General features: G+C 43.8%; 1 protein-coding gene across 4 annotated transcripts in view; it reads left to right on the top strand.

The window, feature by feature from the left end:
• Positions 1–469: 469 nt before the first annotated feature.
• LOC138449069 (zinc finger protein 547-like) overlaps positions 470–25,641 on the top strand; it is a 128,128-nt gene continuing 102,956 nt past the window's right edge. For 3 of the 4 annotated variants that reach the window (XM_069604741.1, XM_069604740.1, XM_069604739.1), the window contains exon 1: positions 470–598. In XM_069604741.1, coding sequence (XP_069460842.1) covers positions 575–598 — 24 coding nt within the window. In that variant the 5' untranslated portion in view covers positions 470–574. Of the gene's footprint in view, positions 599–21,265; positions 23,736–25,641 lie in introns of those variants that run through there. The other variant, XM_069604743.1, reaches the window with a different exon arrangement.

Genomic DNA, 25,641 nt, shown 5'->3' with positions numbered 1-25,641 from the left:
TTTCCCAACAGTTAATGAGAGTGTTAGCATGTCTGTCTAGAGAACCCGAGCGCAGTACATAGTTATTTTTTTGCTAGTATGTACATATATAACACGCTTTTAATGAGACGATTCATGGCCATTTTTCAAGGCATAAATATTTCGCAACATATTTATATATTTACATGCAGTAAAGTCGTTCCAAGCATGGGGATATTAGTTCAAGTGCAAGGAATTGAAACTCAAAGCAGTCATTTATTTTTACTTCACGGCCAGAACCTCGGATTTTGGAGCGGGAGGGTGGCAGGCGTAAGGCGGTCTATTAAACCAGGAACTAAAATGTACGTGGGTAAATTCCAAAGGATCTTATATTGTCTAGCAAAGCAACTGTCAGGAACTGCGAGGGGTCCCCTTCCATTTGCTGCTCGGAAACGGTGCCGCTACTGAGCAAGTGCTCGTGATTAGTGTCTTACGTTGTGAGTCTGTCCAGTCGTCCGTCGTCCTGTCAATCCTGGCCACGGGGAGCTGTGTTTCCTGCTCCTTGTTTACTAGAAAAACACCAAGATTTCATCCGGACAACGCCGTCAGCAGAAAGATGTCCCAGCGGGAACCTGATAAGGTCGGTGGATAATTGACGGGTTTTCATAATTGCGATGAGACCCGGGCTGAAATGCATGTTGCATTGCCAGCTAATTAAACATATTCCCAGCTAATTAAACACTTTGAAGGGCCGAGAAGTAGAATTGTCTGATTTCGAACTAAAACAATTATGAGAGGGTTTCCTGCACCTAATGAATGATGCCCGAATCCACCCACTTTCACGCAGTGCATGTTTCACTGTATTTTACCGCAGCCATTCTATGCCGCCCTACCCCCGCATCCCCTCCTTACCCTGCCTCCCCACACCTCCTGTGCTTGCCGCCCCCTGACCCCCTACTAGTCCTACACCCTCTGCGGTGAAATATCCAGCGGTGGAAGAGCAGGCTTAGATGGGAGCATACCACAATGTTCAGAGCCCTCGAGTTTTCAAAATGGTTAAAAGCGAGTTCTTCTTTGTATATATATAATGACATCACAGGAAGTGATGTCACATTACAATTCACACCCAAGATGTCACAGGACGTGACATCATCAATGCCATTGCAGTAAATGTTCAAAAAGGCCCCCAAATAACACCACCATTAATAAAATAAAAAGGAAAACTCCAAAGAAGTACACATGTACAGTACTGGAAAATAAATGCACATTACCCTATGTAATATGCAAAAATAAATCACTGCCGTATTCATACCTCGCAACACACACACTTTGGGCGGATGTCATCCGACATGGAAAAAGCACATACACACACCCGCCAGCCTGAGCCCTTAACCCGCCCATACAATTAATTGGGCTCTCATGCACAAGACAGGAACTCTTCTGTTTTCACCCGCACTGGGGTCAGAAAGGTTCGAGAGCTATGGCTATATTGCACACATCGAGCAATAATGGTCCTAGCAGGAGGAGGCTGTGTGTGTCTGCACCATCATGGCCATCGGAGATTTTAAAGAAACAAGAGGGGAGATGGTGGTTTAAACATACATGGGTACGCCCTAGGCACAGAGCATCATGACAACATTGTGTGTCAGGTGCTTTACATCCCACTGTATGTCTAACCATGTATCTAACAAGTAGCTAACAATGACCTCTCAGTGTCATCACCAGCGTCACATTCCAGTATGCCCAGTTAGCCCAGTAGTGGTCGATTCCATTATGCCAGGTGAGCACAGCCTGACAGATTCTACCATAGCTCTCACCTTGAGCCACGTCAAGCAGGAAAAGCACATCGTTTCTTCTTTTCATTCTTGGAATTGTAGTCCTGCAATTAGAAATGGAAATACAACATTGAAACTTCCAGAATACAAAAAAAGAACCAGGACTGGGTGGCCTCTATCGGCTTGATATTGTTCTATTTGTTAGCTCTACTCCAGTATGCCCACTCAGAGCTATAGTGCCAGAACCCATTACAGCTGGGCAGGCTCCCCTGTCAAATCCTTTTATGCCCACTTAGCGCAGTAAAACGTTTCTTCATTATGTCCGGTTAGTAGAGCAGTGCCACATTCCATTAGGTCCAGTAAGCACAAGAAGCCTCGCCAGTTACTCGTATGTCCATTTGCCACAGTGAGGAGTGGTGCAGGTATACCCAGCTAGCAGTGTAAGGCCTGATAACACTTGGACTTGTAAGCACGTAGTTCTTGGGAATCATTATTCCAAGTAAACAAAGCAGGCTTTCCTCGATAGGATCAGATAGCATGTAGTGCATGCGTTAATTGGCATATCCTGGCCAGATGGCTTCATTGCCAGTTACCACCATTAGACGAAATTCACTTATTCAGAAGGATCGCAGTAAAGGCTGCTTCTTTGAGGCCCAGAAAGAACAGTTCAGGTGCCATTATTTCTAGTTGGACCAGTGATGCCTAATTCCATAGTGTATAGGATCTAGTAACTTTATTCTTGGTGTGGACAGGTAGGCCTGTTTCTATCAAGCCCAGTAAGCACAGCAAATGAGTTCAGTGATGCCTTGTTCCATTCGGCCCAACAAGCACAGTAAAAGCATACGTCATTATTGCCAATGAGTATAGTGACTCCTGGTTCTATGAGGGCCAGTAGGCACATCAATGTATATTTACAAAGCTAAGCTCCACATATCAGTTGGCACACGTTCCTTGCGCAACAAATCAACCAACCAGCTCGAATCACAATGTGTCTGCAAACAGAGGACCCGCAAACAATCCTTCTCTTGTCACACACCTGCCACCTGGAACTAGAACCCAGTATCAGCTCAGAATGTCCCCACCAGTCTCCAATTTAGCAAATCTCTAAAAAGCTTCCTTTTTCAACAACACCTGACGAAAGACTAATCCCAATAGACAGAGACTGACAAACAGACCACAACTCGCAGTTCTGCGCTACTGTTCAGACGCAAGTCCAAATGTTGGCTACGCACGCTTTAAACAATGAAATACAAAATAAAATAAAAAATAAGGTCTGATGGTAATATTCCATATTAGCATGTAAGGCCGTTACCTTTTTAGCCCAGTAAGGTCAGATACCACTGTTCCCATGTGTGTTAAGTGCAGTAAGGTATGGCAACTTTATTCCCAGTTAGTACAGTGATGGCTAGTAAGCAGGGGAATGTTAAATACAAACCATTATCACCAGTTAGGACAGTGATGACTAGTAAGCAGATGAATGTTAAATACCAATCATTATCCCCAGTTAGGACAGTGATGACTAGTAAGCAAGGAATGTTAAATACCAACCATTACCCCCAGTTAGGACAGTGATGAATAGTAAGCAGAGGAATGTTACATGCCAACCATTATCCCCAGTTAGGACAGTGATGACTAGTAAGAAGAGGAATGTTAAATACAAACCATTATCCCCAGTTAGGACAGTGATGACTAGTAAGCAAGGAATGTTAAATACCAACCATTACCCCAGTTAGGATAGTGATGACTAGTAAGCAGAGGAATGTTAAATTCCAATCATTATCCCCAATTAGGACAGTGATGACTAGTAAGCAGAAGAATGTTACATGCCAACCATTGTCCCCAGTTAGGACAGTGATGACTAGTAAGCAGAGGAATGTTAAATACCAACCATTATCCCCAGTTAGGACAGTGATGACTCGTAAGCAAGGAATGTTAAATACCAACCATTATCCCCAGTTAGGACAGTGATGACTAGTAAGCAGAGGAATGTTAAATTCCAATCATTATCCCCAATTAGGACAGTGATGACTAGTAAGCAGAAGAATGTTACATGCCAACCATTATCCCCAGTTAGGACAGTGATGACTAGTAAGCAGAGGAATGTTAAATACCAACCATTATCCCCAGTTAGGACAGTGATGACTCGTAAGCAAGGAATGTTAAATACCAACCATTATCCCCAGTTAGGACAGTGATGACTAGTAAGCAGAGGAATGTTACATGCCAACCATTATCCCCAGTTAGGACAGTGATGACTAGTAAGCAAGGAATGTTAAATACCAACCATTATCCCCAGTTAGGACAGTGATGACTAGTAAGCAAGGGATGTTAAATACCAACCATTACCCCAGTTAGGATAGTGATGACTAGTAAGCAGAGGAATGTTAAATTCCAATCATTATCCCCAATTAGGACAGTGATGACTAGTAAGCAGAAGAATGTTACATGCCAACCATTATCCCCAGTTAGGACAGTGATGACTAGTAAGCAGAGGAATGTTAAATACCAACCATTATCCCCAGTTAGGACAGTGATGACTCGTAAGCAAGGAATGTTAAATACCAACCATTATCCCCAGTTAGGACAGTGATGACTAGTAAGCAGAGGAATGTTACATGCCAACCATTATCCCCAGTTAGGACAGTGATGACTAGTAAGCAAGGAATGTTAAATACCAACCATTATCCCCAGTTAGGACAGTGATGACTAGTAAGCAGATGAATGTTAAATACCAATCATTATCCCCAGTTAGGACAGTGATGACTAGTAAGCAAGGAATGTTAAATACCAACCATTACCCCCAGTTAGGACAGTGATGAATAGTAAGCAGAGGAATGTTACATGCCAACCATTATCCCCAGTTAGGACAGTGATGACTAGTAAGCAAGGAATGTTAAATACCAACCATTACCCCAGTTAGGATAGTGATGACTAGTAAGCAGAGGAATGTTAAATTCCAATCATTATCCCCAATTAGGACAGTGATGACTAGTAAGCAGAAGAATGTTACATGCCAACCATTATCCCCAGTTAGGACAGTGATGACTAGTAAGCAGAGGAATGTTAAATACCAACCATTATCCCCAGTTAGGACAGTGATGACTCGTAAGCAAGGAATGTTAAATACCAACCATTATCCCCAGTTAGGACAGTGATGACTAGTAAGCAGAGGAATGTTACATGTCAACCATTATCCCTAGTTAGGACAGTGATGACTAGTAAGCAAGGCATGTTAAATACCAACCATTACCCCCAGTTAGGACAGTGATGACTAGTAAGCAGAGGAATGTTACATGCCAACCATTATTCCCACAGTGATGACTAGTAAGCAGAGGAATGTTAAATACCAACCATTAACCCCAGTTAGGACAGTGATGACTAGTAAGTTAGGAATGTTAAATACCAACCATTATCCCCAGTTAGGACAGTGATGACTAGTAAGCAGAGGAATGTTACATGCCAACCATTATCCCCAGTTAGGACAGTGATGACTAGTAAGCAAGGAATGTTAAATACCAACCATTATCTCCAGTTAGGACAGTGATGACTAGTAAGCAGAGGAATGTTAAATACCAACCATTATCCCCAGTTAGGACAGTGATGACTAGTAAGCAGAGGAATGTTACATGCCAACCATTATCCCCAGTTAGGACAGTGATGACTAGTAAGCAGAGGAATGTTACATGCCAACCATTATCCCCAGTTAGGACAGTGATTACTAGTAAGCAGAGGAATGTTACATGCCAACCATTATCCCCAGTTAGGACAGTGATGACTAGTAAGCAGAGGAATGTTAAATACCAACCATTAACCCCAGTTAGGACAGTGATGACTAGTAAGCAAGGAATGTTAAATACCAACCATTATCCCCAGTTAGGACAGTGATGACTAGTAAGCAGAGGAATGTTTCATGCCAACCATTATCCCCAGTTAGGACAGTGATGACTAGTAAGCAAGGAATGTTAAATACCAACCATTATCCCCAGTTAGGACAGTGATGACTAGTAAGCAGAGGAATGTTAAATACCAACCATTATCCCCAGTTAGGACAGTGATAACTTGTAAGCAGAGGAATGTTACATGCCAACCATTATCCCAGGTTAGGACAGTGATGACTAGTAAGCAGAGGAATGTTACATACCAACCATTATCCCCAGTTAGGACAGTGATTACTAATAAGCAGAGGAATGTTACATGCCAACCATTATCCCCAGTTAGGACAGTGATGACTAGTAAGCAGAGGAATGTTAAATACCAACCATTATCCCCAGTTAGGACAGTGATGACTAGTAAGCAGAGGAATGTTAAATACCAACCATTATCCCCAGTTAGGACAGTGATGACTAGTAAGCAGAGGAATGTTACATACCAACCATTATCCCCAGTTAGGACAGTGATGACTAGTAAGCAGAGGAATGGTACATACCAACCATTATCCCCAGTTAGGACAGTGATGACTAGTAAGCAAGGAATGTTAAATACCAACCATTACCCCCAGTTAGGACAGTGATGACTAGTAAGAAGAGGATTGTTACATACCAACCATTATCCCCAGTTAGGACAGTGATTACTAGTAACCAGAGGAATGTTAAATACCAACCATTATCCCCAGTTAGGACAGTGATGACTAGTAAGCAGAGGAATGTTAAATACCAACCATTATCCCCAGTTAGGACAGTGAGATCTGGTTCGTTATGTCCAGTTTTCAAAGTGTTGGCTGCCTAGACATGGCCAGATTGGCATATGTGACGTGACGGCACATCTCTGGACTTTAAACAGGGATTATATTATATGACAATTTGATCCATATGTGGATGGGTACTAAACTTTGTTGTTAGATGAGTACCCACAGTGGTTGTATTCCTTTGGTAATATTTTTGTAAAGTGCCATTGAAGCCTGTGACGTATTCCCTATTTTTGTTGTTTGTACATTGAAAGTTTTTTAATATACTGTCATGGACCAATCTATTTAATTGGATGCTTTAGACTTGCTTATTTCTTCGTTATTATTAAAAATGTGAAACTATTTTTTAATTCCAACTTGTCCCCCATATTGTTTTGCTTTAAGTGTTAATGCAAGGCACCTCTAGTACCCGACTTTAAACTTTGTCTTCCTATACAGTGGGGAACATTGAAACCATACGACATTGTGACATTGTGACATTGCAGAAAACGTTGTTGCTGGATTGTCCAATAATTGATGGGTATTCCATATTTATGAAGAAGGGCAGGAAGGGCCCCAAGGGTCGTCCCTTTGGTGGCTTGTTGCTAGCGTTTAAAAACTCCTATGGCTGGATTTTTGCAACCGTAAAAACCTCACATGGCTTGATTTTGGCCGGCACCCTTAAGATCTCTTCACCCGATTCCAATTTTTCATGCTTGGTTATAAACTTGTATATTAACCCTACTGTTATGTGTGAGGATGCTAAAAGAGCTGAATTAGGAAAACATTCCGAACATTTTTTGGTACGAGCCAGTTGAGAACACTGTAGCATTTTGTGTTGGAGACTGGAACGCAGGGGTGTTTCTAGCAGACGTTCTGCTAAAGCAGCACATGGACTCTCTTGGACTAAATTCATGAAAAGATGGCATCTCAATAGAATTAATGGGCGTGTGGACTGAGATTGAAATTGTCAATCTCCATGGTTTGGACCATATTTCAACTCAACCATTGATTTTATGTACGTGCCTGACCCATGCCTGCATTTGGCCAAATCCTTTAGCATTAGGAAGGATTAAAAAAGTGATCAGGCTAAGCTAATTCTCAGCTTAAACATCTCTCCAGGTTAAAGAAAATCAGGGCATATACACTGTACAAATCTTTCTGTTAATAATTAAAGTACTCGGACCCCTCAAACCATGCTGAACGTTGATAAGTTTAATAAGTTAGTGGAGCTGGAATGGGGCAGTTTGGGGCAACTGGAGAGAGTGCTCTTTTGTTTGCCGGAACGCTTTACTGACACTATTAAGAGGTGGTTAATGTCTTTAACCACAAGTATAATTTGACACAAGGCCCACTGAGGCCTCCACACAACCAAAATGTGATGAAGAGATCAGAGCCAAAAAGCATCTTTGCAGACGCAAGGTAAGATACATTGGAAAGGAAGGGGGACTGAGTGATCAAGACAAACCAGATTCGATGTTGTAAACAGATATTCAGAAATTGACAGATATTCAGATAATCAGTTATTGGTAAATATAGAAGTGATAATCAGTATATGTTCTCTTTTTTGGTAACTCAGGACAATAAGTGTATAAGGAGGGTTCTGAATGGACATGAGTGGTACTAGAGAGCTGTCCAATGTAATAGTACATTGGAGGGTAGGTGGACCGCCCACATTAATCTTCTCTTTAACATACAGGTTTCTCTGGGTAATACCCTGATGCTTAAATCTGTGGAGATTTGGAAGATGGACTGGGATGCGGATGACAATAGATTGCTTATTGGAAGGTTGAAAAGTTCTAGGGTGTGTGGTTCTGATAGTATCTCAAACATGGTTTTAAAAGGCAATATAGAACTATGGGTTGAAATTGTATTTATTCCATTTAAGAAAATAGTACGTTCACACGTCTTTCCTTCCTCTTGGCATAATGCCATTATTGTGCCCATATACAAGAAGGTACCTAGAAATGAGCCCAGTAGTTATCGTCTGATTGCCTTGATTGACTGTATGAGCAAAGTATTGACATCGTTGGTCCTAAACGATCTCACTGACTCGGCTGAGAGGACCTCCAGACTCCATTTATTACCAACAGGTTTCAGGAAGGGGCTTAGAACCTCCTTGAACGGGCTTGTTTTTACTTTCCTCCTTATGAAAACACTAAGAGACAAGCATCATTCACTCTGTGTTGCCATTCATGATATTTCTGCTGAATTTGATAAAGTGGACAGGGAGGTAGTTTGGCATATGTTGTCCAGTTGGGGATTCCCATCGGGTCTTTTGAATATGGTGAAACTATTTTATTCGAACAACAAAATCTGTGCACGTCTAGATGCAGATGGTGCAGTACCAAGAGAGATTTACGTTGAAAAGGTGGTGAGGCAAGGATGAGTCCTTGCACCACTACTTTGAAGAGGGCTGCCACCCCCTCCCCTACAAGCCCTGTGCTTTGTAAGTAGGATGGTTGGCATATGCTGATCACATCGTCCTCTTCGACTTAACCCCTATTGATCTTCAAAGGGCATTGAATGCAGTTGAGCAGTATGTAGATGAGCACAAATTGACAATTAACCCTGATAAATCTGAGCTTTTGATTTACAATCAAATGAATAAGCATAAAAACATTATCTGGAATATCAACAATAAATCGATAAACGTGGTCCAATCCGTAGTGTATCTTCGGTTTACTTTTGCGTCATGTTGACTCCTTGCCACAGCTAAGCAAAGGGTTGCTGCAAAACTGGAGGCTGTGATCATTCAAATTAAGTTAATTAATGCAAAGCTTTGTTTTTACACATTAGGGCCATTGTTGCAATTGTATAGACAGACGCCACTTCTAAGATTCTATATGGCTTGGAGCTACTAGATTCAACTATTTAGGGATGGTTAGGGATGTTTAAGGGCCGGTTATGGCAAGCTCTTCTGGGTCTTCCCAGGTCAGTCCCCTAGCTGTAATTCGTTGGGAATTAGGATCGTCATCCTGGTGGTACCCTACACCTATAACTAAAACAAACTAAGGTTATAATATAAGATTAAGGATGAAAAAGAAACGACCTTGCTTAATAAACTGGAAGAGGTTCATAAAATGAGAGGAGACACAACCATCGTGAGCTTTATGGAAGGATGCAAAGACCTTTCAAAATAATGTTCAATTGTGTTTGAGGATGGTCTTCTCTCTTTTTATAACAAAACTAAAAAAAATGGGCTAAAATTGAAAATTGGGAGTTGATACAAAATGACAGGTTGTATGCAGAATTTAGGATCTCATCTATTGGCCTAAAGCCACATCTTCCTTAAATCCAGAAATCTCCATCGTGATCATATAGAATGATCTTACTCAAATTTCGATTACATTGTTTGTTAACACTGGAAGTCTGAGGTCGGAGGATTAGCTTGGCAAAGGAAAGTAGAACGGGCAGACTTTGTAAAACTCAGCAGCTCTAAACTCTAAGGAACTTGGTATTGTACTGCACTGAGCTTGTTGATCATCGAATTAAACCCTTGGTTAGGTTTGTTTACTCTACCAGTGTGGTTTTTAGTGATCATTTATGGGTGGGTTTGATGACAGGAAAACATTATCTCTATCCATTGCCCTGGTGAATCTTTTGCAAATTATTTTTGATAAATTGGGTGACATCCAAACCCTTGCGCAAGATCTTCTGAGTCTACAAGAGTGAGAGATGTGATGATATTATATTGTATCTGTTGTTTAATTTAGACGGGAGACTTATTGCCTCATAACAAAGTTTATTTTTGTGATGCTGTTTTTACAATTTTTTTGTTTGTTTTTCCTTAGTTTGATTGGGGCGGCCTTTAATCTTGAACTGTGTATGGCAAATTGTCTCAGTCTTGTTTTAAAATAAGTTTGGATTCTTTTAATTGCTGACTCTAGTTTAGTCTAATTTTAGTTGATGATAAGAGCAAATTGTGAGTTTAGAAAGTGAGAGAGTTTGATATTTTGCAATATACATTGTTTTAATCTTGTATATGGTGAAAAGTGTAATATGGTAATTGAATTTCTGATTCAGTGAATCATCTGTTATAATGATTCCGCCAGAACTTGAGCATCCCACCGTTCCGCCAGAACTTGAGCATCCCACCGTGTAAGAAATGACACCTCTAACAGCTGTCGCAATTTCTTCCCCCAATGAGAATGTCAGGTCTGCATCAGGACCTTTGTTTAAACATTAGATAGTGGTGCAAAAGTGCACGAAAAGCCGTGTCTGTTACATAAAGCGCAACATTTGAAGTGCAGGGTAGTCTTCCTCTGGCCCTACAGGTTCTTTCTCATGCCATAAAGTCCTCCGAATAGGCCCTTTGTCTGGCCAATACTGAGCAGGGGGTGCGGCTGTGGGCCAATTGAGAAAGGTTACTCACAAAAAAGGAAAAACAATCTTGCGGTTGTTGAAAAGGCTCACATGGTGGTTGGGAAGATTGTGTACCTTTTTCAAGTAATCCGTCTTTAAATAAAGGTAGCACTGACATCTAAGCAGACTTGTGAATACCCAAGCAAGCTGGAGACTTTGAGACAGAGAGATGTGATATATATTTGTTTGATTTTATACCTTGCTGATGGAAGAGCATACCTGTGTCCTAGTGGTGCACCATTATAGCAAGACCGCTTTCTTCACCACCCCCGCACGCTTGCACAGCGCAGCGGTCTGACTTGCAGCGCAGTGGCAGGAATCCTGCCCTCTTTCACACTGAGCAACAGTAGCCTGTGAGCCACCAAGAGGTGCAGAATAGTATATAGAGAAAGGCTCCTCCCCAGCTGAAGTGGCGGCAGAGTGTTCCTCTTGTGGATGAAGGCCTTCCTGCAGCCAATGTCAGAAGCCATTCTATGAAGAGCGAGCTGTGATCAGGGACACAAAATGGAGATTGGGTCCAGCTGTCAGCAGCCTGCATGATTTTCAGCCACCTCTCTGTGGCTGCTGAATCCTACCCCCATTTGTGGGAGACTTGCACGTAATAACTGAGACTTGAGGTCTCCGCCTATGAGTCACAGAGAAGGGGACGCAGTGGTACTGCACTTGAGAGAGACATTTTTACTTCTGGCTCTTTTTTATCTGCCCATACAACCACCTCACCAACATATCTCAGCACTATGATGGATGCATAATACAGTCTTCCAAGGTGCTTTCATTTCATTAGTAGGTGGTTCATTGTCATTGAGCGGGGATCAAACTGGTGGCACCTGCATGCGCTAGCTATCTGCAACACTCATGGGCATCCTTCGAGCAGCAGGAGGAGAGTGTGAAGTACATGTCCTTTCTGAGACAAAGCCACCCAGAGCTAGCAACTCTTTTATTGTTGCTTTTGATTGATTGATTGATCGTTTATTTATATAGCGCCTATACACAATGTGTTTCAAAGCGCTTCAAGGAGGCAGGGAACATGGGATAAATACACGTACATTCTTACAAGTCCTTGAAACAGTGAAGAATGTGATCATTTACTATCAAATCGTAGCAGATAGTACAAGTGCTTAGAACAGTAAGTGAGTGGAGAGGGGGGAAAGGAAGGAGACAAAACTAGCAGTAGCATTACTATGCCTGACGACAATTGTTGCAGTGCAAGAGTGACAAGAGGTGGGGGAAGGGAAGGGTGGGGGTGAGGGCAGAGGAGGGAAGGGGTGAGGGTAGGAACAAAACAAGTGGCTATCAATAGAAAGTCGATGACTGTCAAGATAGTGCTGGGGAGGGAGGGGGAGGAGAGAACAGAAGGGAAGGGAGTGGACATACTAGCTGTTATCAATGGTCAAGGGACTGATGACAAGAGTAAGTGCTTAGGGACGTAAGAGGTATAGGGAAGGGGTGGGGGTTGGGGGGGAGACGGGATGGCTGCAATGACGGGCGGCTACAAATTACTATGCCTGACGGCAATTGGGGTAGTGGCATAAAATGACAGACGGCGGTAACGGAGGGAAGGGGGGAGGGAGAGGGTGGTGGAGAGGAGGCGAGAAGGAGGAGGGGGGTGGGCGTAAGGGCAGGAAGGAGGACAGGAAAGGGGAGAGAGGGAAGAGAGCAAACGTAAGGGGGTAAAAGAGAAGAAAGGAAAAGGGAGAAGAAAAAACAAGGGGACACTTGAACGGGCAGGGGAGACAAATGGACACTGGCGGGGGGGCAATGTAGACAGGGGGACACTGTCCGGGGGCAAGGGGAGCATAAGGACACTCTAAAGGGGGCATTGGGATACACAGACACTCAGGGCGATAAGGGGGTACACAGACACTCAGGGGGGGCAAGGGGGTATGTAGACACTCACGGGGGCAGTGGGGGTACACAGACACTCAGGGGGGCAATGGGGGCACACAGACACTCACAAGGGGCAGTGGGGGTACACAGACACTCACAAGGGGCAGTGGGATTACACAGACACTCATGGGGGCAATGGGGGTAAACGGACACTCACGGGGGGCAGTGGGGTTACACAGACACTCACAGACACTTTGGGTTTATGTCTCAGTTGTGCTACATGACTAGACATGCATCTTTTACATGAGTGTGTACGTGGACGGTTGCCTGTTATGTTTTATTTTGTAATGCCTTCTGGTATGGCACGAATCTCATATTGCTTAACAACCTTTTACCAATGAACAGCGCCTTATTTTTGTTTTGCTTCTTTTTATTTAGAGAAAATAGCCACCTGATGTGTCTTCGGCCTGCTGGAAAGCAGGAAAGACTCTGGTAGGGCACAGGACCCGGATGGGTACACATGGATGTTGCAGTGTACCGGTAGAACACGTATTCAGGAGAGAACGGCAGGTACACCTTTCCAGTTAGGGCTCCCATGCTGCAGCCCCTAACCGACATCCTAGGAACCCTCAGGTCCCGCAATGTTCTACATGCCATTCATTCCATCAGCTCATGCACACACACACTCACTAGATAGAATCCAAGTCACAACAACATTATAAAGGCAAATGTCTGCTATAGTAGTCTCTCCAAATCTCTCTTGTTAAAAACTCAGTCCTCGCCTCTTGGCCCATTTTCATAATAGTACCACTTTAATATGACTTACCTTCTCAATTTCTTAACCTCACAAGAACGCTATCGCCGTATGGAATTGCGTTAATGGTTACCATCTTGAAAGTATTTTTCACGTCTATCAATTCTAAGACATAGGCGAGGTATTTTAGCAAGGGTTAAAAATCAACCTCTAGTCAAACCATCTTCATGAACTAGGAAGGGTTAAAAGAAGACCTATAGTTACACAAGCCTTAAAAGCTAATAAGGGACATTGCAGTAGATCTCCAGTTACAGAGTCCTAAACAGCTATCAAGGGTTGGAACAGGGTTCTTCTACAGTTGACCTACTGTACAGAAGCATCAGGCTTTGTTGGAAAACAATGTAATTTATATAAATCCTTCCCTCTTATTTATAGTAGGTGTATGTCACATATGCATGTAAAGAATGCACTAGAAATATTCTATATATGTCAGTGGAGGTGGTATATGTCAGTTAGTGATCATATCAGTATATTTCAATATCTTACTTAGTCTCACAATGTGACTCCAAAGTATCGGTCAAATATGGTAGAACATTGAATAGGTAAAATTATGTATTATTATTTTATACTCTGGTAGAAAATGCCTCACTCACAAACTAGCGCAGGGCTTTGCAACCTTTAGCTCTCCACATGTTTTGGACTACAACTCCCATCAGTCCTAGCTAGCATAGTCAATGGCGAGGGAATCATGGAATTCATAGTCTAAAACATCTGGAGAGGCACAGTATGCAGACCCCTGATTTAGTGGATTGGTCGGTGTCCACTTGGATCCAAAAGGCTTGCCTTAAAATCAAAAATTCAAATGTTAAGAAAAAGTTAAGTAAACCCAGAGGTTTGTCAAAGAACCCCAAGCTCAATCTAGCTAGACCTAAAATGTCATTTGGATTACCACCTTGGTTTCAGCCATCCCCTCCGCTCCATTCAACCCCCATCATCCACCCTCAAGCATGTGGGATCTCTTTAATGTCCAATTGTCTACCTGTAAATGCTTTTTAGGGCGGTGAGCTTCAGTCTGACAGAGCTGTCCACAAATTCGCCTGTTCTGTGAATGAAAACCTTTGTTTGCAGCAAACGGAACACACACGCAAAAAAAACGGCCACCTACTTCATTGTTTCATCGTTAGCCATGTTAACGAAAACATGGTGGAAGCTGAAATAGCTCACCGTAAACCAGAACATTTGTTTAATGAAAACACTCGCCCGTGTAGTCCTTACTTATTACAAAACGTCATTTTGTCCCGTCATGGCGATGTCACTGCATCCCTTGCTGGCTTGTGTTAATCCAACGCTTTGCTACATCTAAAAACGTGTCGGCTTCACTCTCATTGCTACTCTATTCGAAATCAAAGCATCACCGTGCGGAGCCTGCTGGAAAGGAAGCCACGCGGGGAGCTATCATTCTATCGTGTACATTAAACAGGTGCTTCAAAGGTGTGGCTATATTTTAATTGCATTTGTTTCAGGTTACATCTCTCACGTGTAAATGCTTGAAGACACAGTTTACGCATTTTCCTTTATGTACTGTGGATGCAACAGTGCACCTTTGTTTAAATTATGCGCGTTGAGTGTAGTCTAAGTGTGCAAAGCACTCTGTCCTATGAATCCCCACACTATTATGCTTAAATGTTATTTCAGACAGCCCTCTGTGCATAGTGCAATTTGCGTATGCTTGAAGAAGCAGGTCATCACACACTGATCACTTGTGGGTCTAGGAATTAGGTGGCTGGCTAGGCTCGACTAAGCAGCCCAAAGAGAGGCCAAGGGCGCTGTTGGTGGTTTGCAATAGATTGGCATTGTAAAGAGAGTCGATTGTTGAGGTAAGTTGGGTGCTTCAGTCTGGGCGGCTATGTGTGTTGCTAGACCGAATGTGCTTAGCCATAGCAGTATTCTACTGTGCATGGTTGCATGGCCGTGCCTGCGGCCTGTGTCCATACTAGTGGTGTTTATACGTACCATAGACTTGGAAGTTGTTTGGTTGGAGGTTTCAATATATAATAGGCCAAGAAAGAGACTGAACCTAGATGTGGAATTCCTGTATAGTTGGAGAGAGGCCTAGTTTTACGCTACACTAGGTTTCACAATATAATAGGCCGAAATGGGGGCTATACCTAGGTTTGAGTACCCTGTATAGTGGGAGAGAGGCCTATGTTTCACGATGCAGTTTGAGTACAAGATTACAAGGGACAACACACCTAGATTTGGGGATCCTGTATAGTGGGAGAGAGGCCTAAGTTTCACAATGTAGTTTGAGTGTATGTGTATATATATATATATATATATATATGTAATGCAATAGGGTGTATATATGTAATGGCGGGTTGTGGGGGAGGTCAGGCGTCCACTGTTTCCTCCACAATGTTGGTGAACCCAAGGTTGAGTGTTCGTGTTGTAAGGTCTCAGTCAACTGGGAACCAGATTTCAATCCTTTCCTCCAATGTTATTTTGTCAATATGTACAGAAGATATTACTGGGCACACAGTATTTTGTTTTTTATTTATTATTTGTTTTCATATACTTGTTTATGTTTGTCCCAATGTACTGGTCCTACTGGCACAAAGTCATATACAACAGTATTTCACCATGTGTTTTTGTTTTCAAATAAACATTTTTTATCGTGCACTGAACTCCTGCAACCTACTAGTCCAAGCACAGATCTCCTGCCCAGTGAGTGTGCTAGATATAACATATTTTGTGCAGTGCATTTAACACCTGCTACATTTAATCAGTTGAGTGTTCTACCTATAAGATGAGTCAATTCCCCTCTTTCGGTGTTCACACCACTATTGGTCCATCATATATTTTTGTCAAATATTTATTTCTAGTCTAACTGCTAAATGCAGAGATGTTTGTGAGGTTTGGTCCAACCAGGTGTGCCATTTTATCTGCATTTTAGAATGCACCTCTTACCATTTTCTCCTCCATTAGAGCTAGACCGGTGATAGCACCAGCTTCTATAAAATCGGTACCGATCACCTAGAGGTGCCCTCCCCGCCCCACTTGTTCACACTAGACTCACGGGCCCTCAAGGCAATCAAGGTTACTTTGGGCTGCATTGCATCCCAGGTATCCTGCAATGCCTTGCCTGCAAGGTGTAACCTGATACCTGCAAGGTAATCTCATGCCATAGCATAGCAGCAGCTCAAAAAGAAAACTGTTGGGATTTTGTATGGTGGAGATTCTGCTGAGATGACGTTTGTCCTTATAGCGATTAAAACCGAGGGATAGATAGCACACAGCACCATACCTGCTGGTTCAAGTTGGAACACACTATTGGCCTAGACCAAAAGCGTAGATGGCACCAGGATCTGAATGGAGACCAACAAGCTCTACAACAAGAAGTGGTCTATACCTTGCATAAAGGTCTCCTTCGGTAAACCAACTTTGACATGTGAGGTGCACTTCTACAACAGAAGAGCCCTTAGAAGTTAAAGGAGAATGTGTCCCAAAAGGCCAAGAAAATCTAAGCACCTTCAAAAAAGAATACATTCCTCTTCACTGCTGGGGCTAAGTTGCTGCACTGTGCCCTGCAGTGCGTATCTTTCCCTAGTCTTCCCCTTTTGAATATTAGTACATCTTCTGTTTCTGTCTGTGGGTACAGTAATGTGCATTGCCTTCTTCCCATTACAGCCCCTCTCATCACAAGGGTGCGATTCCTCTCCTATTGGCATTAGGAAGGTTTAATACTGTTGGAGTGTACAGTACTGTGTCTTGTGTTCTTTGTGAGGGCCCATGACATTAACATGTGACATCAGGCAGGTTCTCCTCTGCATAGAGGATAGGACTTGGGGAAGCATAGGGTTTTTATCTCCTGGAAGTAGGGATAAGACATCCACTTTCTCTGTGTCTCACCCTGGTCGCTACTTAATGACAAAGCCAAAAGGGGCCAAAAAGAGATACCAAAGGGCCTGGGAAGCACTGAAACATTTTACAACAGATAAGGGCTGGAGATTTTGGTGGTCGATGTAAACGGTAACCTGGTATTTTGCCCAAAATAGGTGGTGGTGCCATTCCAAGAAGATGGCTTTAATAGCTAGCAGTTCTTTGTCTTTTATGGTATTTAAGAGTTCAGTGGGCATGAACTTCCTGGAATAAAAGGATACAGGATATACTTATTAGATGGGCATGGTTGAGATAGATCTGCCCCCAGAGTATATGCAGTGGCATCTGCCTCCACAATATACAGGAGGTCCGGATGTGGATGTTGCACTACCGGGCATAGATGAAAACTATATTCAAGGTCTCAAATGCCTGATGGGCCTCAGTGGACTATGAGAACGGGATTTTCGTTTTGGCCAGGGTGGACAAAGACAATGCAGGGGACGAAAAACCATGAAAGAACATCCAATAAATGTTTGCCGAACCTAGAAGCCGCTGCAACTCTTTAACAGGCTTTGACCTTGTTGTTACACATTGAGATAACTGTAGACGAGAGTTCATATCCCAGGAACTCAGCTTGATTAGCGTGAAAGAAATACTTTTTGACTTGGCATGCAGGCAGTTGTCTCGTGAAGCCTGAAAAAACAGTTCCAACATGATGGAGGTGCTTGTGCAGTGAGGGGAAAAAATCAGGATATCATCTAGGTAAACAATATCATTTATGACGTGGATGTTATTGAATACGTTATTCATAAAAGGCTGAAAAGTAGCCTGGGCAATACAGAGGCTGAATAGCATGAACAAATAGCATTCAAATAGCCTATATTTTCTTCAGAAGGCTTTCTTTCATTCGTCCCCATGTCTTTTACGGACACAATTGTAGGCATTTCTGGGATCCAACTTAGTAAATATTGTGGCTCAGTGGCTTTAATCGAAGAGTACCGATATCAAACGTATTGGATTTCTGTTTTAATTGTGATTTTGTTGATTGCACGATAGTCTACACATGGTCTTATGTCACCCTTCTTCTTGGAAATCAAGAATAAGGAAGACGCTTCCGCGGCCCAAGAAAGTTGGATGAACTCCGAATTCAGTGGGGAGGTATGATATTCATGAAGAACAAGATTTTCTTTGTGTGCTAGGAATTGTGCACGACTACATGGAATAGCAACTCTCTTGACAAGATCAATAGGGCACTTGTAAAGTCGATGTGGAGGGGTCCCCTACGTCATTTAGGGTAGTAGACAGCACTGGGGTGGGAGCCATTTTCTAGAGGGCACTTGAGAAACACTGCACATGGCAGTGTAAGGAATTGAATGATAAATCCTTGTTTTCCCAATCAATGGTGGAGATTTGGGTTTGTAGCCATGGAATGCCCACATTCTAAGGGACTCCTTCCTGCCAACCGCATTACCAGTTCTAGTGTATTAAACATTTTTTCCATTGGGCCGCACTCCTGTAACCCTCAAGCAAGCTTTATTCTCCTTATAGCTCCTTGATGCCCGTGGGCTGTAGTGCGCTCTACAAATCCAAAAAAGAAAGAAAGAAACACTAGCCCTAAGGGCCGGTCATAAGAAGGGTGACTGTCTTTGAACAGTCAAGAGCTAAGAGCCAAATCACATATTGTTTGCACCAGTTCGGGTACAGCTTTCTTTGAGGTAGGTAAGTTGTGCTGATGTATGAAAATAACATCCATTTAGTTATTGGTGGCCCCAGGGCCTAAAATGATACAGGCCAACAAGGCATATTTGCCTGGTATCTGGTAGGAGACTTTAACAGTTTAGGTTAGATGATGTAAGTGAAATGGTACATACCCGCCGTTCATCTGACTTCCCTGTCCATGCGGCTTGATGCAGGGATGAGCCACAACGTTTTCGGAAAGCCTCAGGGGTCTATGCCGACAAGCACAGAATTAGAGCCCAGCCTTTTTGCAAAGGATGCATAGATTCAATTCTCATCTACCTTCCCTTTCTTCCCTGGTTAAAGGGGAGCATCCTCCACCAACCCCAATTTACATGGGTTCATGTACAGGAGTGGGTGAAAACTCTCTGGCGGCCTCAGTTGGGGATGGGAAGTGCAAGCCTGTGGTTTTTAATTCCCCCTTTACACTCCACAATGCAGTTCACCTAAATAACCAGATCCAGGAGTGCGATATAGGTGGTGGGGAAAGACAACACCACAACTAATGCATCCTCCAGTACGTTGTTAAGGCATCAATAAATAAAAAACAACTGCCTTCTTGTCCTCTGGCCATTGTGTCTCAGCTACTAATTAATTACAATTAGCTACATATTCTACAAGCCCGTTCTTGCCTTGGCATAGCGCAGGGAAATTCAAAGCGTTAGCTTGGGCCGTATATCTGGTATTGAATACCTCGTTCATGGCAATTAATAAGGAGTCAAAATCATTTAGGACAGGATTGTTGGCCTCCGAGAGGGGATTTGCCAGGCAGCTGCCATCCCTCCTAGATGAGATAGAACAAAAGTGGCCTTAGTTTTAATATCGGGAAAGGCCGCTGGGTAGCACAAGAAATGCAAATTGCATTGGTCGATGGTCTGCTATTGTTTAGGGTCGCTGTGGAAACGTTCTAGAGTGACCAACAGAAAAGGTGTGGGAAGAACCAAAGGCAGTGCAGGTCCGGGGGCAGAAGCTGCCTGGTTATCAAATTTGACATCAGGGTGCAATGGGTGATGGCCCTCCCTGGATGGCATCAATTAGCTGATTGGGTTCATCATGGGCTGATTCCATGTCTGTTTGTAAGGCTGTGCTAGCCTGTAAGACAGAAGCCAAGAGGTCCCCTAAAGATGCAATCTCTCCACCGAGTAAGGCTAGTGGCTTCTCAATCTTTCGCAGCATCACTCAAGCTATCGCCTCAGCTGGGTAGTCGATCCCCCACCAATCCAGCAACCCCAGGTATGAATCCTCCTGCAGGTTCTTGTATTGAGTGAAAGGCCAGGAGGAATACTGGGCAGGTTCTCTCCCAGGCTGCAAGGGAAGAAAACTGGAATAGGAAAGGGTCAATAAGCAGAAGGAACTGTGATCTAGAGTTCCCTCTCCAGCCTCTTCCCACCCCCACTGCATCCCCAGGTACCTGGTAGTATGATGCTGTGTAACAGGTGAACTTATGTAGATTTCTGCCCGCTTAATTCTGAATGGGGGCATCCGGACAGCCGCTCATAGGAAAGGCGGGGAGGTGCAGTCTGTAAAAACAAAGAAGCAAAGTTAAGACTCCAAACCTGCGATCCAGTTTTCAAATGGAAACAAAAACCAAGAAGTAGAATCACTTTACTAGTTCCAAGGAATATCCAACACAGTGTACTGTTCAAAGCAGGGCCACAAACCATGGAGGTGTATCAGTTTGCCAATCCTAAATCCAAAAAGCCATCATCCAAAGCAGGGTTTGGAAGTCAAGCACTAACACCAGTTCACTAAATCTGAGAAGGGAAAACTGCAGCCAAGTTGAAGACTCCATAATCGGAATACCAACGTGAGATTCGCGCCTGTACGTCAAACCAGGAAGGAGACTACTCACGATCCCATGTGAAGCTGAGGGTCAAGATCCAGCAGGAGTACAGACAAGGAAGATAGGCCACTGCTGCAACTGCCTACGTATGTTAAGAAGCATGTTGTAGTGAGGGGAGACCGTAATTACATCTGCGTTAGCCAAAGCCCTGCAATGTGGTTGCAAATGGGTCACTGTGGTCTGTAAGTTTTCATGGTAACCTCCAGGAGCGGCGTTGGCCAGCAGCATTCCTGGAATCTGAGCCGTGACACTTCTGAATGTGACCACTTGAGGAAGGGCATGGCATGCCTAAAAAGCAAACAATAAATAAATACAATAAATTAGTGTATTCCATACATCCCTGGTAAACCCAGCCCCCACATATCGCTCTGTGGATCCTGTCCAACCGCTCGCTCTAGTCATCTGCCCCTTCCTCTACCACCTACTCTAAACAATCCCATGGCCATTTGTGTCACCTCCTCCTGTAGACGCTGTAACTGTCAGGCCATACGTTTATACTCTGTGTTCTTCTTTTGTTTGTGACATGCAACAGAGTGATTTGCTACTCTAACCTGTGAATACACGGTGAGTAGCACCTTTGAAAACTCTGCCCATTCTAGCAGTCCATTGGATCAGAGATGATGGAACCCATTCTGGTATTTGCATTAGCGAATTGATGCAAACATGAATTTATTGTCTCTGACGTAAACTCTCTGCATTACTGTTTAAGGCTGCCCCATCCTCTAAAGTCTACTCATTTCAATGAAATGTGAGTTGTGACAAGGTTACTGTTGGGAGGTCAGCAGATGGGGATTGGGAGACCCCGATTAGGGGAAGCGGCACACATTCCCCTGGAGAGCTACATCCATTTCCTAACCTTTTATTTCATGTAACTCATAGCACCCAGGCACCCCTGCATTGGTCAATGAAGTATCACAAAATGGAGAACCGTGGGTGTCGCACAAACTGCTGCCTGTGGGTGGGCCTTGGGCTCTGCAAACTGATTGAGAACAATAACGGATACCCAAAGTCCATGAGAGACGTGCAAGAGCACAGCTCTGGGGATGTTCCACAAGTCTTCCCAGCACAGGTATAGGGGACCTTGCTGTCATTCCAAAGAGGCAGAACATCACAAAAACATTATAGCGGCCTACCTCTGTTGTGTCATCCTGGAGTTGGCTGGCTATGGAAGATGGGCTGTCTCACCGCCCTTATAGTTTCTTGGTATGTGCAGCTGCAGCGTAGTTTGCAGTACATGTACTTACACACAAGGAAATTGTAGTTTGTTGGTATCACTTCTAATCAGAGGTCCAGCTTTCGATTTGTGCACAGCTACCGCTGGTCTCCCACTCATGGTCCAATTACAATCGAGTGGAGTACAAAAGGAGGGCTAACCAAGAGGGGATGTCAGTAATACAAAAGTGTAGATTCACAGACACCTTGGGCTTCAAGGAGTAGGGAAGTTCTTGTGATGGTCTCTGGCTGACCTCCGATGAAACCATGCAACTTGCCTTAAATGTTAAGGGGTGGGCAGTGATTTTTAAAGTGTTCATCAAGAAGGGAAACTTCTAAAGGCAGATAATCCTCTTGAAGTCCCAAGGTAACAGATGGACCAGGCTGTAGACAGAAAGCAGAGCAAAAAGTGGATCTTTGAGTTGGCGAGATAAACAGAAGGGATGGACTTCAGTAAAGGAAAGGATCTGAGACAAGAGAGAGCAGGTAGCAACCAAAGGGCAGGGAAACAGGAAGAACAAGGACAACAAGACAGGATTGACGTCTGCTGCAGGAAACCAACCTCAGCATCACAACTCGTCTTCGCTCCCCGCTCTGAGGCTTATGATGCTTTGTCCGGTCTGCATTACGATCACCATCTTACATCATGACGTATGTGACTACACTAACCATGGGGTCCACCGTCTTGGAACCGGAATCTGTTTATAATGGGATCATCATCTTGGGAGGATAGAGCTACAATACGGATCCCACATTCTGATTAACCTTTTAACTGCCATGGGTCCCCCCACCCAGTGCCAAGGCCTTTTTTGGTGATTTAAGTATTTCACCATGCAAAGCCTTCTAACATTTTATCCTTCATTAACCCCTTAAGTGCCAAATACGAGCTATCTCGTCCTTGGCACTGGGGAGGTAATCCCAAGGACTAGATACCTCGTCCTTGGCACTTGGTGGATGATGGAATTTCCAATTCCAAAGGTACCAGGTATGAATATGCATGACAGGGGAGTGTGGAATCCAGGAGATTGTTCTGAATGGGGGTACATTTTAGGCAAATACATACATATTTTGACTCAAATTTCTGTAATCCATTATGCTTTGCTCCTAGCAGTTCATGGAAATGAAAAGATGCATTTTTACTTTTAAAGTTCCACTGAAAATCAAGCACTAGTAACAATGGATCTCCTACCTGTGATACCGCTCAGGTGGTACCACTCAGACATTCTAACCTATAGAGCTTTCTGATTGAAGGCAGTTGGCAGCATCCTCCATGCCTGTTGTTTCCTATGTTGTGTTGTGTGACACAGTCAGGAGCCTGGCCCTGTCAAGGGGGACAAGGACTCCTCCCATCCTGGGCCAGGAGGCTTACCAGGCCAAAAGACAGAGCCAGCACTGGGGAGTCACACCACCTAAACCCCCTCCATGCGCGATGAATGTCTTTAATGGTACCACTCTTTGTCACGTGATGCCTTCCTGTACTTTTTCTGGCCAGTGTTCTGTCTTTCCTGTTTCAGGACTACAGCTCTGAGATTGCACCAGGGTGCCACCAAGAAAACCTGGACCTGAGCGTGAGGAATGGAATCAAGAACAGACAGAGTGTGGACGTGAATTCCTCTTGTCAAACAGAGAGGAGACACTTAACTCACCCTACCAACCCCGTGCAGACCCCAGGCGAATGATGGGTCAGCAGAAAACGAACTGGGATTGAGAAGAGACTGCAGGGTAATGTGAGAGACATATACATCCTCCCAAAGCCAAATTTGAAACCAAAGACACCAGCACAGGCAGAATAACACAAGTAAAACAAGCAGTCTGTTCACCTAACTCATACCGTGCCAGCAGAGACTGGAAAGAGGGTGGAGCTAAAATAATTGTTTTATTGCCTCTCACCTGTGTAATCCAGCTCCTGGGGAAGGAACAGCTTTTGATTGGTACCTAGAGTCAGGTGAGCTCTGCAACTAATGCAAGGGGCAGGTTGAGACACAGAACTAACAGAACCCCAGTATAAAAGAAGACAGCGTGAGAGGCAGAGTGTGGGTTGCACGGTATGGTCAGGAGGTGTGGAGGTGGACCGAAAGACGAGGCGGAGGACAGACGGGGTAGTGGAGTGCTGAATAGTTGGTCACAGAGTTGGAGTAGATTGCAGCTGAGATAATTGTATGAGAGAGTGGTACCAGTTGTGTGTAGTGTAGTGTGAGTAGTGGGGCGTAGAGAGGGAGAAGTGTAGAGGGATTATAGAGAGAGAGAAAAGGGAGAACGTGTGTGCTAGAAGGGGGCAGTGAGAGTGCAAGGCAGTTGTGGGAGAAATGCTGAGGGCAGAGTGAAGTGGGATGGGGTGAAGGTAGTTGCAAGCGTTTGGCAAAAAGAGTGTGTAAAGTTAGGGCACAGAGGTGTCGACAGGAGATTGTGGGTAGGAGAGGGGTATGGAGAGGAGAGTGCTATGGAGATTAGAGTAGCGAAGGTAGAAGAGAGCAGAGAGTAGAAGTCTGAAGAGGGAGGAAAGGAGAAGGGTGAAGAGAGATGAAAGGAGGAGAGTGGAGTGGAGAGATGTGAACATCAAAGGGACAGAAGAGAGAGAGAGAGCGGGAAGATGATCAGAGGTAGGGTGGACTGTACGGGAGAGGGAAAGTATGTTGTTGGCTTCTGCATGAGTTGTTGTAGGCTGAACTCAATTGTTTCCCAATCCATGCTGAAATAGAAACTGATTGATCTCAGAGGGCACACCTCTATCGTAACTGTGGCTTGAGGAGGCAGAGTCTATTTTATCTACAGCAGTGCGCAAAGTGCAAATGTTAAATGCCTTTGTGGCAGGGGTGGCAGCACTGTTTTCTTTCTATTGCACAGCTGATGGATCCCAGACGGAGCAACTCTATTGGATTGGTGGCTTGAGAAGGCAGAGCATATTTCAACTACTGCGCTGCAAAAGCATGTACAAAGTGCACAAGCTAAGATCAGTTGTAGTGATTGGAGCAAGTGGAGTTCAGAAGCTCAGCGTAAGTGCTCCTACATCCTTTTTAACCAACAGTATTAATGCCATTCAGAATGCACACTCTGCGTAGAAAAAACTGTACAAGCTGAAACCATTACAAAATCTGGCATACTGTCGAGTTCGTCTATGAACACCCTCCAGCCCCCAACCACTCCAGCTTGTCTGGACTCTCTGATTCCAAAGACGATTACACCGGTTGTTAAGGGAACCCTGCGTACAACAAACTTTTTCCATGCTGTAGCAAAACTCCAACAGGGGGTGTGCAGGAACCTGAACAAGCGATACCGGAAGAGCTTACTAGTAATATAGTAACTGATGCAACGGAAACTGGAACTACTCCCCCAGCTTTTTCCTCAATGATGGATGTGGTGTCTTAAGATCTACCCCAGAATGTATCTCAAAATGTATCAGGTGATTTAAATCCCACCCGTGCTCCACAACCTACAGCTACTCCTCAGCTAACTTCACTAGGTTCCCAGCTTGATACCCGACCTCCGTTTCCAGACAATTCAGCTCATAGTAGAACTGCAGCTTATTTACCTCAGTAATCAGTGGCAGGCTTTGGTATTTCTCCATATAGAGTTATTACTCCTAAACTGGACTTATTTGGCTTAAACACAATTTCGGCCCTATATTTTG

Source organism: Ambystoma mexicanum, chromosome 1p, assembly GCF_040938575.1.
Source record: "Ambystoma mexicanum isolate Mex_15411 chromosome 1p, UKY_AmexF1_1, whole genome shotgun sequence".
NCBI lineage: Eukaryota > Metazoa > Chordata > Amphibia > Caudata > Ambystomatidae > Ambystoma > Ambystoma mexicanum.
This window is presented reverse-complemented; position numbering and strand designations above follow the sequence as displayed.